Genomic DNA, 15,600 nt, shown 5'->3' with positions numbered 1-15,600 from the left:
CTGAAGGACTTGAGCTGCCTTTCAAAAAACCAGTCTGAAATCAGCAAGAAGTGTAAAACTTAGCAAGTTTATCCAGTTTCTCTCACACAGCTGGACAATAACTGAGATACATAGGTTGTTCTACATTAAACATTGTTCATGCAGAGATAAAACAAGAATAGACAAAGCTAAAATACAGATATTTTTTTTTTTTTTCCTCCTCGCACTTAGCACTCATCATTGTTACAATCCTGGGCAGAAGGCGAGCTCCCAGTCGTACACGCAGGTATTCACGGGAATGCTTTCCAAATTCAGCCAGTCAGTAATTACTGAAACCACTTTGTTTGAAATGGGTGCGGAGGAGACGGCCTGCGAGAAGTTAATCAGAAAATAACCATGCTGGCCCGGTTGTGCCAGGATCTGAATCTGAGGTTGTGGCTTGGGGGGGGTTATTGAGGAAGCTGTCTTAAAAGTAGTTGCAAGAAGATTTATAAGATAATGAAGCTACAGCAGCAGGGAAACTCGAAGGCCTTTTGTTTGTTTGTTTGAAGGCAGGGAAAGAAGAAAAAAGGACATTATGAAATCCCACGGAAAGGCAAGAGGAGAACGTGAAGTGCGAGCAACCAGTCCTGCAGCCGGCTGGGCACCCTGCACCTCCCTCCCCAAGCCCAGCGCAGCCATCCCCATGGCAAGATGGGATTGCCTGTCTCCAAGGCTCAGTGTCAGGGAACCAAAGGATGTTTGCTCTGCAGCTGCACCCACCCCACCAGCTCTCTATAAACACTTCCACATATTTGAGCGCTTACCGCAGAGCGCGCTCCACCCGCGGCTCTCGCACAGTATCGCTTTCATCCATCACGTGGGTCAGGACCAGACGGTCAAATCCAACATCTACTCCATCTCCCCTGGTCATAAAACCTCCCTGAGAGTCACATATCCACCGAAACAACCGGGCAGCAGCTACCGGAGTCAGGCTTGCCCCAGAGCGACGTTAAAAATAGGGAGCTCGCAGAGTAAGAGCTGCCGCTAACCACAGCAAAGGGAGAACCCGATACTGCTCCAGCTCCGACAGCTCCCTCCAGCTCGCATTCGTGCCCGGTCTTGACTCCTGCTAACAAGGGAAGGAGAGAGAGAGGAGTCACCACCTAAACCAAGGCGAGTGCCCGGGAACGATAGGAAGCAGGGCTGTACCCCTGTCCTTGACAGCTCTTGCCCCGCTTCAGGGTGGGCGGGCAGGGTCCCTCCAGCGCTGGAGCCTGCAGAAGCATTTTTCTGCCGAGCAAAAACTGTCCAAAAAAAATCTGAAAGAGGACTCAGGACTCTGGAGCGAGATCGCGGCTGTCCCCTGCGGCGAGCCCCACTACAGAAACTGGAGAAATGGCCCAAACAAGGCAATAACTGGTCCAGAGAGTCACAGCCCAAGGGAGCTGAGAATTAGGGCAACAGCCACCCCAAACTACAGCACCCCAGGGCCCACGGCTGGTACAGAAAGCTAACACACACGTCAGGGGAGATCCTCGACGCATGTCCCCAGCCCGAGGGTGGGACCCTTGGGAGAAGCATCTCTGTGCAGGCACCGCAGGAACGGAGCCACACAAAACCTGGGACACCCCAGGAATGACGGAGAGGTGACAGCACAGGACAGACGTGGCCAGGCACCGGCAGGCAAACCCGGACGTGACACAGGGCACTGCCAGCCCCGCTGGGACACCAGCGACGGTGTGGAAAGGCAGGCATCTGCACGCTTGACTGATGGGAATCCTGCTGACAGCCACGGGGGCAGCAGCAGATGCAAGGAGGATTTTCTGGCACTGTAGCACAGGAACACCCATCTGGACAAGTACAATGTCCCTGCTCCTTTACGGATGAACTACCATGGCTGATACCACAGGCAATCTTTCCGCAACACAAGTCCGGACCCAACAACGGTGAAAATGTAAACAAGTTGGAGGAAGAGAGGCAGGAGCAAGGAAAGCAAATGCTGTTGTTGGGAAAGAAGGAGAGGAGTTACAGCACAAAGGTGATGGGTAACCTAGAGAGATCCCAGACGCCAGAGTCAAAGAGCAAAAATACTCCCATGGGCTTCTCATGGAAGGGGGAATTCAGTGCCCAGACAGACACAAGAAACAAAGCTGCAAGCAAAGATGGGAAAGCACATTATTATTCTGTTTTAAGTGCATTCGCCCTTGGGACACCACCGTACCTCAGACTCCCCGCTGGAGTAAGGTGATCCCACTCAGTCACAGATGCGCTGCCTTGAGACCTTGAATCCAATCCCACCAAAGCCTCACCAGGTTATTCTACAAAATCAAAGCACAGTTTCTGCTGCATTTCTCCACTTGCTGAAGTTTATTATATTTGCAAAGAATTAAATGAACGATTTGGCTGTTTCCAAATGAGCTGCCTTTTTTTTGCAGCATTGTATGCACACTGTGAAACTTTTTTTTTGAATTGCAAAAATGGCTCAATCCTTTCCTCGACAACCTCCTGAGCTCCACAGCACACAGAGTCCTATTATTACTGATGTTAAAGGAGAGTGCAAAGTACAGATGGGAGATTCATCCTATCTGGTCTGGCTCTGGCCTCACAATAGAAATTTTGTTGGTAGAAGAGCTTACATGTGTAATACTTGGCAGAAAACTCAACTCTGATTTTGTTGTATAAACCTTTAATTTTTATTACGGTAAAAAGAGGAGGGGGAGAGGGCAGACTCCTGGGGAGACCGTATGAATTTCACGACCACCCACTTCCTGGAGGACACTCCTTTTTTGCATACGTGCGTTAAGTACAGACTAGTCATTTAGCACACAAAGACTATTTTCTCTGCTGCGCATCAGCCAATATGGTACATGCCAACTGCAGCAAGAACAACAGATGAAAGCCACAGACACAGTGCTAAGCAACTTGTTCAGCAACGCTCAAACTCACATGTAAACAAGAGAGGTTAGAGCTGGGTTCCCAAGGCCCTCGCCAGAGAGGAATATAGGGATAGTCTCACCCTGCTGCGCTGGGATTTGTGTGTACTCTCCATTCTGGGAAGCTGACATGTAATACACTGCCATCAGATTTCTCAAATCCCAGTGGAATAAGGGAGCAGGGTTAAATAGAAATGACAAACATCCTTAATGATTTCAGAAACCTGTAAGGCTTGGGAGACTCTGAAATGGCAATGTTTGAGTGCAGAGCAGGAAATTAGCACAGGATCAGGGCCAAGAAAACGTGCTTATGCTTCTTTCAGCCCTGCGTGGCAGAAAGCCTTACCTTCCCTTAAAAGAGCCAATGATTGCAAAACACTGTTTTCCCTCCACAAAGTTACCATAAATCATAAAATCATTTTTACAGAAGTTTTCACCCACAAGGACGCTATAGAATTTACAAGCTTCCCTTGCTAAGTAATGCAGACGTGCAAGTGTCATTTTCTCTGCTGCTGAAAAAAACCGTCAGCTCAAATGAAACGTGATAGCTCTTTAATGGCACACAGCTCTCCCGCTGGATCCAGCTCCATCAGACTCGCCAGTACAGCTCTGGGTTCCACCAGAGGAGTTGCCTGCTTTGGTGGAGGGAGAAGGAAGCATTCATTTTTGACAGACAAATGCTACAGCTGACAAAAAAACCCAAACAACTGATGAAATATGCAGGACTGGGGCTTGTTCTCTCCAGCAAACCAGGCAAAAGACATCGCAACAATACATAAATGAAGATGACATAGTGACAGATTTCTACAGTATGCTATATGCTGTCACTCCTTACCTCCTTGAAACTTGCTTTTCTAGTCCTTCAAAGTTTTGTCTCATTAAATTCCCCATCACTGTTCTGTTTTAAGAATGTCCTTGTTAAAACTAAAACACCTGTAAGGCTTCCCTGGGCACTCTTGCCTCTTATTGGGAAAAAACACATGATCTTGGCATTCATTCAATCTAAAGTGACACATGCTGCTGAAAAAAGTACGACAGAACTTCCCAGCCTCCTGCAATTCAAAATTCTACCTCCCCAGCTGTAAAAATATAGTAAGGAATAGCAAGAAAAGAACATAAAAGCTAAGGCTGATTTCTTTCTGGTTATGTATTTATGGAATACTTGCTTTGGAAGAAAGGTGATCAACACTCACAGTTTCTATTGTGCTTTCCTGGATGTCCTCAAGTCAGCTGCAGATACCCACATTAACCAGCTCAGCTCTAGAAACGAGCTGCCAGTTAACTGCTGCTGCACTGACAGCCAGGGAGTTCTGACACACAAGACAGGTCCTACACACACACTGGCGTTTTGGACAGCTGATGCAGTTTTACTTTTGGCAACAGAATATTGCATTTGTAAAAAATACAGATTTTTGGCTGCCTGAACCAATGTTAAGGTAGATAAAGTTTTGACCTTGAACTCCGTGGCAGTGTCGACTTAAGTACGTAAGTGTGTAGGACCAGAAACAGGCCAGAGACCCCGGTATCTGAAACAGCACTAGAACCCACAGCTATATATGGCAGGCAATTAGCGTTTACATATTTAAGCCTCAAGACGATCCATCGCTGGTGCGTCTCACCAACTAGCAAAACAGGTATTTTGCTCTTAGCCTTAGCGGAGCGGATTTGCTGGAAGCAGCCTCTGCCTCTCTGTCACACTACCTGCATGCCTCTGTCATGCCCGTCTAACTGCACTTTCAGTTTGTGAAGCTCTTCAATCTCTCGGTTGTGGCGCTCCGTTTTGTGCCGCACCAACGAGCGGTAGAAGTGAATGGTGAAGACGACAAAAATCAGACCCACTGGGACCATGATGATGGTGGAGACCAGCGCGGACTGCCAACCCGCATGGCCGCTGGGCTTCTCGACGTTGGTGGTCTCGTTTTTCAGGATGGAGCCCACCGGCAGAAATTTTATCCAGCACAGAAGCACGACTTCCGCAAGGAAAAGGAGGATCCCCAAGACGGTGGAGAAGCCCCACGCCAGCTCGATGTAGGGATGCATGCGCTCATGTGGGGACTCGCTGATGGAGTTCAGGTTGTGGATGTTGCTCACGGCTTCCACGTTAGGCAGAATGCAGGTGCTGATGAGAAGGGCAAAGAGATGAACTGCCACGAGCACTGTTGTGCAGGCACTGAAAGCGATCAGCAGCATCTGGGGGTACTTGTACTGTACCTCCAGCTGCACCTCCACCATGGCAACCTGGGGGGAAAGGAACAAAAAGCTTGTCAGCAGCTGCTAGTTTTCCTCTTTTCAAGGCTTTCATCCAGGAAAGCATCTTTATTCAGGAAGAGCACCTAAGGTCAAGTACACACTCGAGTGCTTTTTAGAATGGCAGCCTAGATGGATCATTTCTGTTTCCTATGAAGACATACACGCACTCTGCAGCTTGGCCTTTCTGAAAGCTCACACGCACATTTCTGCACTGTAGGTTTCTGAAATAACGTATCTCTCCTTGCAACCATGAGCCATACGAACTGCATCAAAGCAAACACACAACAGAAGGAACTCATTAGACAACAAGTGGAGCTCGGAGGCAGCTGACAGCCTGCTAGCCCGCCCGCCCATCACACGATTTCCTTCCGCTCACCACTTGGGCTGCAGTGCAGGAAGTTTCGACTTCAGGTGCGTAAAGAAAAGCAAAAGCAAGCAGGTTTTCTGGCCAGCGGCCAGCAAGGTTTCACTACCCCCCATGGGAAGCACGCAAGCTACTTTACAGTTTCAGTTAGTCCGTAGTTAAAATAGCTGCCTTCTATTCTCAGAACATTGTACGTTCGTTTTTATTACAAATATGCCCAGATACAAGTTATTTATATCCTCAAATTTCTCCCTTGAGACCTAATAACTTACTGATATACTCAGCAGAAGTGGACAGCTACTGGCTTATGGGCGTGCTCAACAACTCGGAGAGGAGTCTGTTTTCTCAAAACAAGAGCTATCATATAGCAAGTCTCTAAAGCTGTCTATTTTTTTCTTTAATCAAATAAAGCTTAACAAGCAGAATAAGCGCAAGAGAACAGGGAGCTCTTGTGAGATCAGAACTGGAGTCCTAGTACAGGCCTGTTAACTGGTTTAGCATAAGAATTTGTAGAATTACTTAACCTACCTGTGAAGTAAAATAGTACTTCTGTGTAGCGGCATCCCTGAAAGGACTGCAGAAACCTTTTGCTAAGAGAAGCCACAAAAACAGTGGACAAGACTATCAAACATTCCTCTCTAGTAACTCTCTAGCGGCTTGCTTGGATCTGCAGCTGCACTTCATGATTTGCACAGATACTAACTTGCCTGGCAGCAGGCAAAACCTCTGGTCATCCCAGACGACCTGCTGCCCCGGCGCGGCACAGCTTGCCGGATGCATTACGGAAAGGAGAAGCCGATGCTTGGATGCCTGCTTCAGGGCAGCGCCTCTCAAGACCATCATGAGAAGGCAAAGTCCGAACAAGCAGCTCGATTCTGGGGGGTAGCTGGATTTTGCAGAACGGACTCATGATTACTTTATCCAGGCTTCACATGAGACCACCACTGAGCAGCCATTTCGGGCTCTGTATGATAATTGGCACCATTCGCTCCGGCATTCCTTGTTAATAATATTATTTAGGCACTGGAAGATTAGGGGTACGCTCATGCTCTCCCTGTTGGTAGCCCTGAAAAGGATTAAAGGGGATGGAAGCAAGTGCCTACGTTGGCATGACTGCTGCCTTGCCTGCATTTACTTTGAAACCATCAGCAGCCTGAATGAGGGGATCACAGTCAAGTCTGAACACATTTAGTAGCAACCAAGATATAACACGTGTGTTTGTGGTGGCAAATGGTCAATCTCTACAAGTCCAGATTTTATACCTACAGCAACTATTTAGGATATTAGAGACACCAAAAATATTGTGACAGTTCTTGGACATTCCCAGCCTTTTGTTCTGATGATGAACATGTGGGGGCTTTACTTTTTTGTTGTTTTTTAAAGGTTCCTGTTTGCAGTTTACATTAGTTCTTGTTGTATAGCGGAGAAAATAGTAACGCAGGATTGGCTTCATGATCTATTGCAAGGTCAATTTAATTAAAACACATTTCACATTGCCTTGCATGTGTTCTCTTTGCAGTTCCCCTTATATTGATTCGAGAAGGAGGAGATGAGACTTATCCTCTGCTGCACTGTTCTGTACAATGAATTTGTACAGTGCTGATTGTCAGTCACACCCTATCAGCCAGGAAAAGCTGCAGGTATATTGTTCATTATTGGGTGCTGTAATACCCAGGGACATAGTATTCAGCAAGCTGAATAGGAATTGTACCTGCATGTTCAATTTATAGCTTTATATTAAAGCTGAAAGCCTGGCTGATGTCAACATATCAATTTCTACTTGTTATCCTTCGCATGAGCAGCACTTTTGAGCTAATTGGATGTTTCCTCCCAGACTAACCTATTCCCTAGGGCTAGCTTCAGCTGTGCAATGTGATGAATTTTTAACACTGACTGATGGCTCAGTAAGAGGTATTTCAGGGAAAAACATCAACAATCCAGATAGGGCAGCAAGGCAGAAAAACAGTTCATTTAACTCAAACAAGTACTGGAAAGGTGAGTGAGCTCTTAGCGCTTTACCCTGTACAGACTGTCATGTCATTCCCTGACCGGGATAAGAGAAAGAGGACAAGCTGACATAACCCATTTAAAAATCATTAAATATGCTGCTTAGTCTGTAAAACTATTAATATGTCATGTTTGATACAATTATACTCTTCTGTGATAACAGCCCCCTTTATTTTAACTTCTTCCCAGAAGCCAAGGTGTCAAGGGCTTGACTTTGCAAGGCACTGAGCACTCCGCCAAGCTGCAGAATATTTCAGCATAGGCGTAATTTTAAGCTTGAGAATCACCCTGTTGAACTCCACACTCACAGGTTTGCTAAAGGACCAAGTACTCAGAACGTTTTAGAATTAAACTGCAATTAAATTACATGCAATTATGTGGGGTTTTTTAGACCAGTATAGCCCAGATTGTCCACAACAAAGATGATGCTCATCTTGAGAAATTTAGACCAGGATAGATAGTATCAGGCAAAAGGATGACAAATGGCTTAACATAAACCATGTTACATTCACACAGATGGTTTGGCAGCCTGTAAAAACAATCACTCCAGTAGATCTGGTTGGGTTTTTTGGGTTTGTTTGTTTTTTTTTTTTAAATCAAATACATATCCTGTAGCAATTGGACAAGTATTGAGAAGACTGATGAGCAGTAATAGCTCTTATTTCCATCAGGAAAATTATTAAGGAGGTTTCCTAGGCTCCTTCTAAATCTCCTTTATCTGCAGTCTCCCTGGGGCAAATGCAGTAGCCCTACAGCCCACCTCCAAGCAGACCTGGCACTGGAAAGGATCCAAATCCTCCTGATCTGCCCGACTCTCTGCCAGAAATATCAGAGATAGCATCGAGTAATGAGGAAGGTTTGCATTATTCTGCAGCCTGTCCAGAAGGAGCTGGATCAAAGCCACCGCCTGTTGATTAAATATCCATCAGCTCGTAATAATTTTCAGCCAATATGGAACTGGCTTGAATCAAACACACTGACCAGGAAGTAAATAAAGCAATAGCCAAGCCCTGTATGACATTTGTTTACATATTTAAATGCACACAGGGCTTCAGGGAAAGTATTTAAATAACTTCTCTACTTTCATCAATAGCCAAATAGATGCTCTTATTAGAGAGTAAACATCTGTGTACCAAATACCTGCATGCCAAATTACCAGCAGAGAAATAACCCGGTAGGAATAGATACCTCAGCTTTCACTGGAAGGTCCAGTACGATCAGCTGGGAAAAAGCTTGCTAATAAAGAGAATTCCTTATTGCAAAAATTTTTATTTCCGACAATTACTGATTTCAGGTGTACCTATTATGTTAAGCTGGTGATAATAATTAACACTGCTTATACCTATGTGTTTATTTGACTTGCATTTTAAACAGTTTAAAGAGAATAGAAGTCAAATGGTTAATTTTGTGCGTTTGCCAAGGACTTTCAGCAACTTTCTGTTGTGCGAGTTGAGAAGGCATGCTTTGTTTTCAGATACGTGGTTCAGCCCCGCAGTGTGGGTGGGCTGCAAGCCCCCGCCGAGTCCCAGCGATGCCAGCGACACCACACTCCAGCACGGGCACCTGCTTGTGTAACTACGCTGCCTAGATAGATCAGTTCACTACAATACAAAACGTTAATTTAATAATCACGTTAAAGAGAACAGTCACAAATGACTAACACAGAACTCAAGTAACCCAGAGGCATGAAGGGCAAGCACATGAGCGGCTTTTTAGAGCAAGAAAGCTTCTGAGTGAAAGAAATCTATAAGGGAGCACTAAACTTTCTCAAAACGAGGAGGTACTTTCTGCCATTTCAGCACACAAGCTTGGTTACAAACCAACATATGCTGCGTGAAGAGTTTTTATGAGCATCGCTCGCATGCAGTCAGCGAGCGGAGAGGAAGCGCAAAGCGACCAAGCACCCTCTCTCCCCTGCAGCCTGCTCCCACTTAACTCCCCGCTTGCATTTTTCCAACTTCACTCTGGGTGACCAACTTTGTCATCCCAGACTGTTGTAACGTTACAGATGATTCATGTTCTGGGGGATTCGGGGAGGAAAAAGCAGCAGCAGAAGATAAAATAAAACAAGGAAAGCTATCTGGAAAGTTCCCGAGATCTGTCTTCCCCCAGCTTCTGAGCTGCAGGATGCAACATCTTCACATCACATCCCACTCACCCAGGTGCTGCCCTCTGCCTCTCTGCATTCAGCTGACAGACCTCAGGAACACCCAGACCTCCCCATTTCCTGAGCAGAAAACCTCCCCCAAACAGGTTTCAGTTCTCACTCCCAGTAAGCAAGAACCAGAGGGGAGATGAAGAGGCTCACACCAACACATCACGGCTGTGTTTTGCTAAAACCACAGCTCGGAGGACCACTGACTGTCTCGGTCTTGTTTATTTGCTCGCTTCCTGACATGGTTTTGATCCATGCAAATAGCTTCCACATAACACCCAAGTGCTGCACAGAGGAAAGCAAGTACCAGGGATTATTCCCAATAGGCAGCACTGACAAAAATATACCAGGTTTGGCTCCCTTCAGGCTACAGAGTCCTCTGACACCAGGTCCGAGGCTGCAGGGCCTCTTCTCACACCTCAGCGTATAACGCAATCTCCCCGATCATGCTACGCAAACTTTGCTCTGGCAGACTGTGACCCAACCTCCACCTTACTTTAGACACCATGACCTGAAAAAACACACACAGAAATTAAGATAATGTTCAGGACCACAGCAACCGCAGGGGCTCGGAGGAGCTCCACGCCCAAGCGCAGCCTCGTGCGCAGGCAGCCAGCGATGAATGGCCTCGGGGCCAAAGGAGAGCCCAGGTCCCGTATTGTTTAGCAATGCTGGTGGAGCACTTAGGATCACTTGCAGGTAGATTAGATTTTTTTAAAGGGCTGACTTGGGAGTGTGTGGGTTGACTGTTAGGCAGCTCATGTATCCGTGCTGCCTTGAGAGCGTCAGCCTCAAACTTTTCAGCAGCCGCCAAGCAGAAGCCCCCAGGCAGATGCCTCCTGCCTCTTCAGCAAACAACAGTATGTCCTGCTTCTTCACAGGAGCAAAACACTGATTAATAGATGATTTTAGAGAACAAAACCTTTACGATCCAGAAAGCCTTGCTACAAAGTACACATACCATTGCAAATCCAGAGAGCAGAGCAGAGGTTCTGCTGGAAGCTTTCAGTTTGGCTCGGCTCAGGTACAATTTTCTCCACGAAAGGGCTTGAACGGAGTGGTGGTTTGACGTGACCAGTTCCAGATAGCTGCGCCGGACCCAGTCCCGATAATCCATACCTTTTGTGCCAGGTTCAGAGCAGCAAGCAGGAGTGGAAGGATCCACCGGAACGTTTAACTCAGAACTCATGATGAGAGAAATGCTGAGGGAACGAAATAGTCATATTCAAAAGGAGGCAGCAGACAGGACAAGCATCAACTACTGGAAAAGCTACATTTAAACAAAGTTGCCCTCAGTCAGTAGAAAAATGACGGACCAAATACCATCACACTTGCAAGGCACCGAACAGAGAAAGGACCATCCATAACTGCTAAAAATGACCATGAGAACTAGGAAAGATTACACAAGTAAAGCCGGGAACTACTCCAGCAGGAATTCAGGAAGGCTGCACAGCATCTGGCTTTTCATTTCAAAGCTGGCATCTCAACTTTCCCCTTTAATGCCTCCTTGTTAATAAAAAATTTGTTTTACATGAAGACAGTTTGGAAATAGGGCCCCCATCTTATAATTTTGCTTTAAGCTGACAGTTAGTTTCACAGTGCATCACGGATTGGCTCCAAATTCATCTCCTTAGAGTACCAAAGTAACGCCAGCTGGCGTGTTCAGGGAGTCACTTTTTACCCTTCCTTTGGAAACCAGTTTTTTTCAGTTAAACCATTGCTCATCATAGCTCAGTTTAGACGGGCACAGTTCCTCCCCCAATAGTCATAAAGCTGAATGCTGTGTAGGGTTAACAAATGAACTTCCCAAGCTTCTGCAGTGGGAAGTTAAATTTCCTGAACTGCCCACACTCCTCTTATCAGCCACATCTGACCAAGAATCCTGTTCCCTTACTTCCACCGGTGGCTCTTAGCACGGGGAAAGGAAAAGACAATTCCAAGGGGAAAAGCGAGCTGCCTTCCAGGTAGTTTCAGCATCTTCAGATTCAAGAGATTACACTGGAAGATGCAAGAAAGCAGCAAGACTATTTCAGGGGGTGAATGCCACAGCTGCCAGCGGACGCAAGCATGAGCTCCAAACCACAGCGTAGCCAGGCTGCTGCCAAATGGCTCTGGCGATCTCCATGCCATCCACAGACACAGAACAGAATTCACTCAATATTTTGAGCAAAAATTTCTCAACTCTGACAAACATCTGAAACTAGATGTTTAACTCAGCCTTCCGAAGAACGGAAACCACGATTCTCTGATCAATCCCCACGCTCACAACTCTGCCACCGACCACCACGGCGGTGGCAGGTAGCAACACCAGAGCTGCACCACACAAGACCCTTCTGGCTATAAATACTTACCAGCTCGTGGGACGAGGAGATGCATGCCCAGAATCACACATGCTGTGGTACTAATTAGTGCCAGCGCCGCACCTCAAGGTCACAGGCACCTTGCTGTTCACTTGAGAGGAGCCCCAGCCCTGTCCGCATCCCCCCCCGCTCCACCCAGCCCTCCACGTACACGGGCCACGTGGTGACAGCTAATAAACCCACGTTTGCTGAGAGATTTGAGGAAGTGGCAATGTTAAAAAGGACAGCAACTGCCCACAACTCCGAATGCCATTACTCAAAAGGAACAAAGCTGTTCCAGGCACAGTAACAAAGATTAGACTGCAGCAGCAAATAAAGCGCTGCAGGTCGTAAGATTGTCTGTCCCTCCTGAGCATGGTGGGCTTTCAGATTCCAGCCCCCTCAGACATAATAAGGATGGCAGCAAGAGCACAAGACGACGACTTCTGGGCAGTTTTTGACAAGGCCACTATTACAGCCCCTGGAGGACTCCAGGATGGCTCCTGAACTGCTCAGGAATTTTCAAATTATTAAAAAGAAAAAAAAAAAAAAGCATTAAAAACCCCTTTCACACAACAATAAAAACAAGAACAGAATAACAGGGACAAACCTCCCTGCTTGCTCTGTGTTTCCAGAAAAGGCAAGAATCACCTATTTTACAGAAGAAGAAAAGAAAAAGTCTCTCCCCAGGCCTCCTGGGAGGACTGGAGCAGAAACATTCTGTGAGCAGCAAAATTACGAAGCTGTTTCCTGTGACAACATCCTGTGTGGATTCTGCAACGTATAGCGTGGGGTGAATTTATTAGCTTTGTCCTTAGTTGGGACACTGATGGCCTTTACCCTGCTATTTATTTTCACAAAATATGTAGGAACTTTGTATGTAGGAAACTTCAACCCCTGGGACAAATTCCATTGAAAAGACAAATGAATTCAGAGGTTACAGAGGGAGAGCAAGAGTACCCAATCACATCTGCTTCTTTCCTTAGAAAAATAAGCTAAAAATACCACAAGGATGAATTTTCACTCTGGAGCAGCTCAAGAGATGTTCCCAAATAAGCAAACAACTTCAGAATAAAATCCATAAACACAAACGTAGCCCAAACAAGCAGTAACGGGACAGCAAACTCACCTTGCTGGATACGGACATGGAGGGACTGGGTGGAGGGCTCCGAGGGCTGAAACACAAGACCAAAGAAGCATTTTACACACACTATATCTTAAGCAGTTTTACTCTGGAAATACTTTTCAGCCAATTATCTGCATCAAGGGAGAGTTTTCTGGAGATTTCACGTTCCTGCCTTGCAACATCAAAGGTTTAGGAGACTTGCTCTTACAGAAATAACTATCCTACAGGGTTTTACCGCACAGGGCTGTTGAGTTTTGGACGGAGAATCGGGACTTCCCCAGGAGACGTCTTCCTCAGCCTAACAGCCAGCTCTGGCCAAGTCCATCCCAGCTGTGTCTTTACACACTTCCGTTGCACCACCGATGCGTTTGACCCCGCTTCATTTCACACCGCTGAAGACGGAAAGCTCTCTGCGATTGCTGCCTCATATTGATTTTGTTAATCTGTCCAGCGCCGTCCTTCGGAGCAGCGAGCGTCGCGGGGAAAGCCTTTGCCGTGCCTTACATCTCAGCCGCTCCTGTGCAGTTGCGAGTGCACGTGTGGGGATTTCTTCACAGCAGGGAACGAAGCAGACGCCACGGGGGCTGAGATATGCGGATCCCCCTCCCGCCGCCGGCGTGCCCTGAACAATCGCCCGCAGAGCGCTGTCTCAGCAGCACTGTCAGCTTCTCTGCCTGCCTTCAGGATGCCAGCCCCCGCCTCGGACCCAGATTTCTGCTCCACACCCCGTGACCAGTGTGTTTGTACCAGCGCCTTTCTCCCCTGTTCAGTATCGTTCAGGACCCCACACACCGTAGCTAAGCCTAACCCAGGCCCCGCTACTCCCCCTTCTTCTGCTGTTCTGGGCCCCCCAAGCTCAGGCCCTCTTTGCTACGGGGAACCTCTTCCCATGTTCTCTTCTGGCTTGGGACACCCCAGCAGCACCCCTGGGATGTCACACCACCCAGGCAGGGTGTGAACACCCCACAGCTATGACCACCCTTACGGCAGCACACCTCAAGCAGGGGATCACCCCCCGAGCAGGATGTGACCCCCTTGCCCCACCACCACAGCTGGGATCCTACTCACAGGGCACCGCCTGAGCAGGGGATTTCTCCTCCTCCTCCTTCCCAGCCACCCTCAGCACACCCCGGGCAGGATGTGACCCCACACAGTGAGGATCTCCCCTCCAACAGCACCCTCAGACAGGGGATCCCCCAGGCCAGGATGAGACCCCCTCACAGCTAGGGCTCTCCCCTCCGAAGGCACCCTGGACAGGGGATCCTCCCTAGGCAGGATGTGACCTCCTACCACTGGATCCTTGTCTCACATCCCAAGGATCCCCCGCATCTCCTCAGGCAGGATGGGACCTGCTGCCTCCCCACAGCCGGGATCCCCGCTTCCAACAGCACCCTGGGTCAGGGGCTTCCCCGCACCGTAGGCTGGAGATGTCTCCCCTACAGCACGCCCAGCGAGAGTATCCCTTTGTCAGGGTACGACCCCCGGGACCTGGCCTGCCCTCTGCATCCCAAGGGAGCTCCAAAACACCGCTGGGCAGGACGGGACCCCCTTCTCTGCCCACAACGGACCCTTCCCACACACCCCCACCACCCCTGGCAGGGAACTACCCCCAGCTAGGCAGGATGAGGTGTGTACCCCCACCACCACCCCGGGCAGGGGAAGCCCCATCCGGGCAGAGTAAGACCAACTCTCCCCCCCAAGCACCCCGGGCACGGGATGCCTCCACCCGGGCAGGATGAGACACCCTCCTCCCGGAGCGCCCCGGGCAGGAGATACTCCCATCTATGCAGGATGAGCCCCCCCCACCCCAGACACCCCGGTGGGGATGAAGCCCGCTACCCCAGAGCACAGGACCCGCCACACCGGGCAGGATGAGACACCCCCCCCCAGCCCCCGGGGTAGGGCCCCCCACCCGGGCAGGATGCGGCCCCCCCGGGGCCGTGGGGGCGGGCCCTGGCTCACCGCGCTGGCTGGCCAGGGGCCGGGCCGGGTCGGGCGCGGCGCCCCGGGAGCGCCCGCCGCCGCCGCCGGCTGCCGAGAGCCGGAGCCGCCTCCGCCGCTGCCACGGCAACGCCGGGCACCCGCCACGTGACGCGCAGGAAATGGAGGGGCGGGCACCCGTCCCGCCCCGCCCCCCTCACGTGACCGCCACCTCATTGGGCCGCGGCGACGCCAAGCACCGCCCTTAGCGGCGGGGCGGGGCCAGGAGGGAGGGCTGGCCCGCCGCGTCCCGCTGTGCAGCGCCGGGCACCGCGGGGCGGGAGGGGGGACCGCCCGCCCCCAGGCTGGCCCCGCTGGGAGGAACCGGGGCCTCCGCTCGCCCCCTGCACCCCCGGAGAGAGAGGGGGGGGTGTGTGGTCTGGGGGTGTTACTACACGGGGGAAGGTACTTAGCGGTTACAGAGGAAGGACATCCCGAGCTGTCCCCAGCGCCTCCGGGGCCACGGAGCCGTTCCAGCAGCGGGC

The 15,600-nt window shown here is 49.3% G+C and overlaps 1 protein-coding gene across 2 annotated transcripts; it reads right to left on the bottom strand.

Annotated features, from left to right (window-relative positions):
- Positions 1 to 1,459: 1,459 nt before the first annotated feature.
- ORAI2 (ORAI calcium release-activated calcium modulator 2) lies at positions 1,460 to 15,158 on the bottom strand. Of its 2 annotated transcripts, none has more exons than XM_050909030.1 (4): positions 15,098 to 15,158; positions 13,139 to 13,184; positions 10,632 to 10,872; positions 1,460 to 5,132 (listed from the first exon to the last, which is right to left on the bottom strand). In XM_050909030.1, the coding sequence occupies exons 3-4, from the start codon at positions 10,857 to 10,859 to the stop codon at positions 4,587 to 4,589; spliced, it is 774 nt and encodes a 257-aa protein (XP_050764987.1). In that variant the 5' UTR covers positions 10,860 to 10,872; positions 13,139 to 13,184; positions 15,098 to 15,158; the 3' UTR covers positions 1,460 to 4,586. The 2 variants fall into 2 exon arrangements, with proteins under 2 accessions (XP_050764987.1, XP_050764988.1); XM_050909031.1 differs by lacking the exon at positions 15,098 to 15,158 and adding an exon at positions 13,371 to 13,423.
- Between the last annotated feature and the right edge of the window lie 442 nt (positions 15,159 to 15,600).

The sequence above is a fragment of the Gymnogyps californianus genome, chromosome 20 (assembly GCF_018139145.2).
Source record: "Gymnogyps californianus isolate 813 chromosome 20, ASM1813914v2, whole genome shotgun sequence".
In the NCBI taxonomy this organism is placed as follows: Eukaryota; Metazoa; Chordata; class Aves; order Accipitriformes; family Cathartidae; genus Gymnogyps; species Gymnogyps californianus.
The sequence above is the reverse complement of the archived record's forward strand: the minus strand, read 5'-3'. Positions and strand labels throughout refer to the sequence as shown.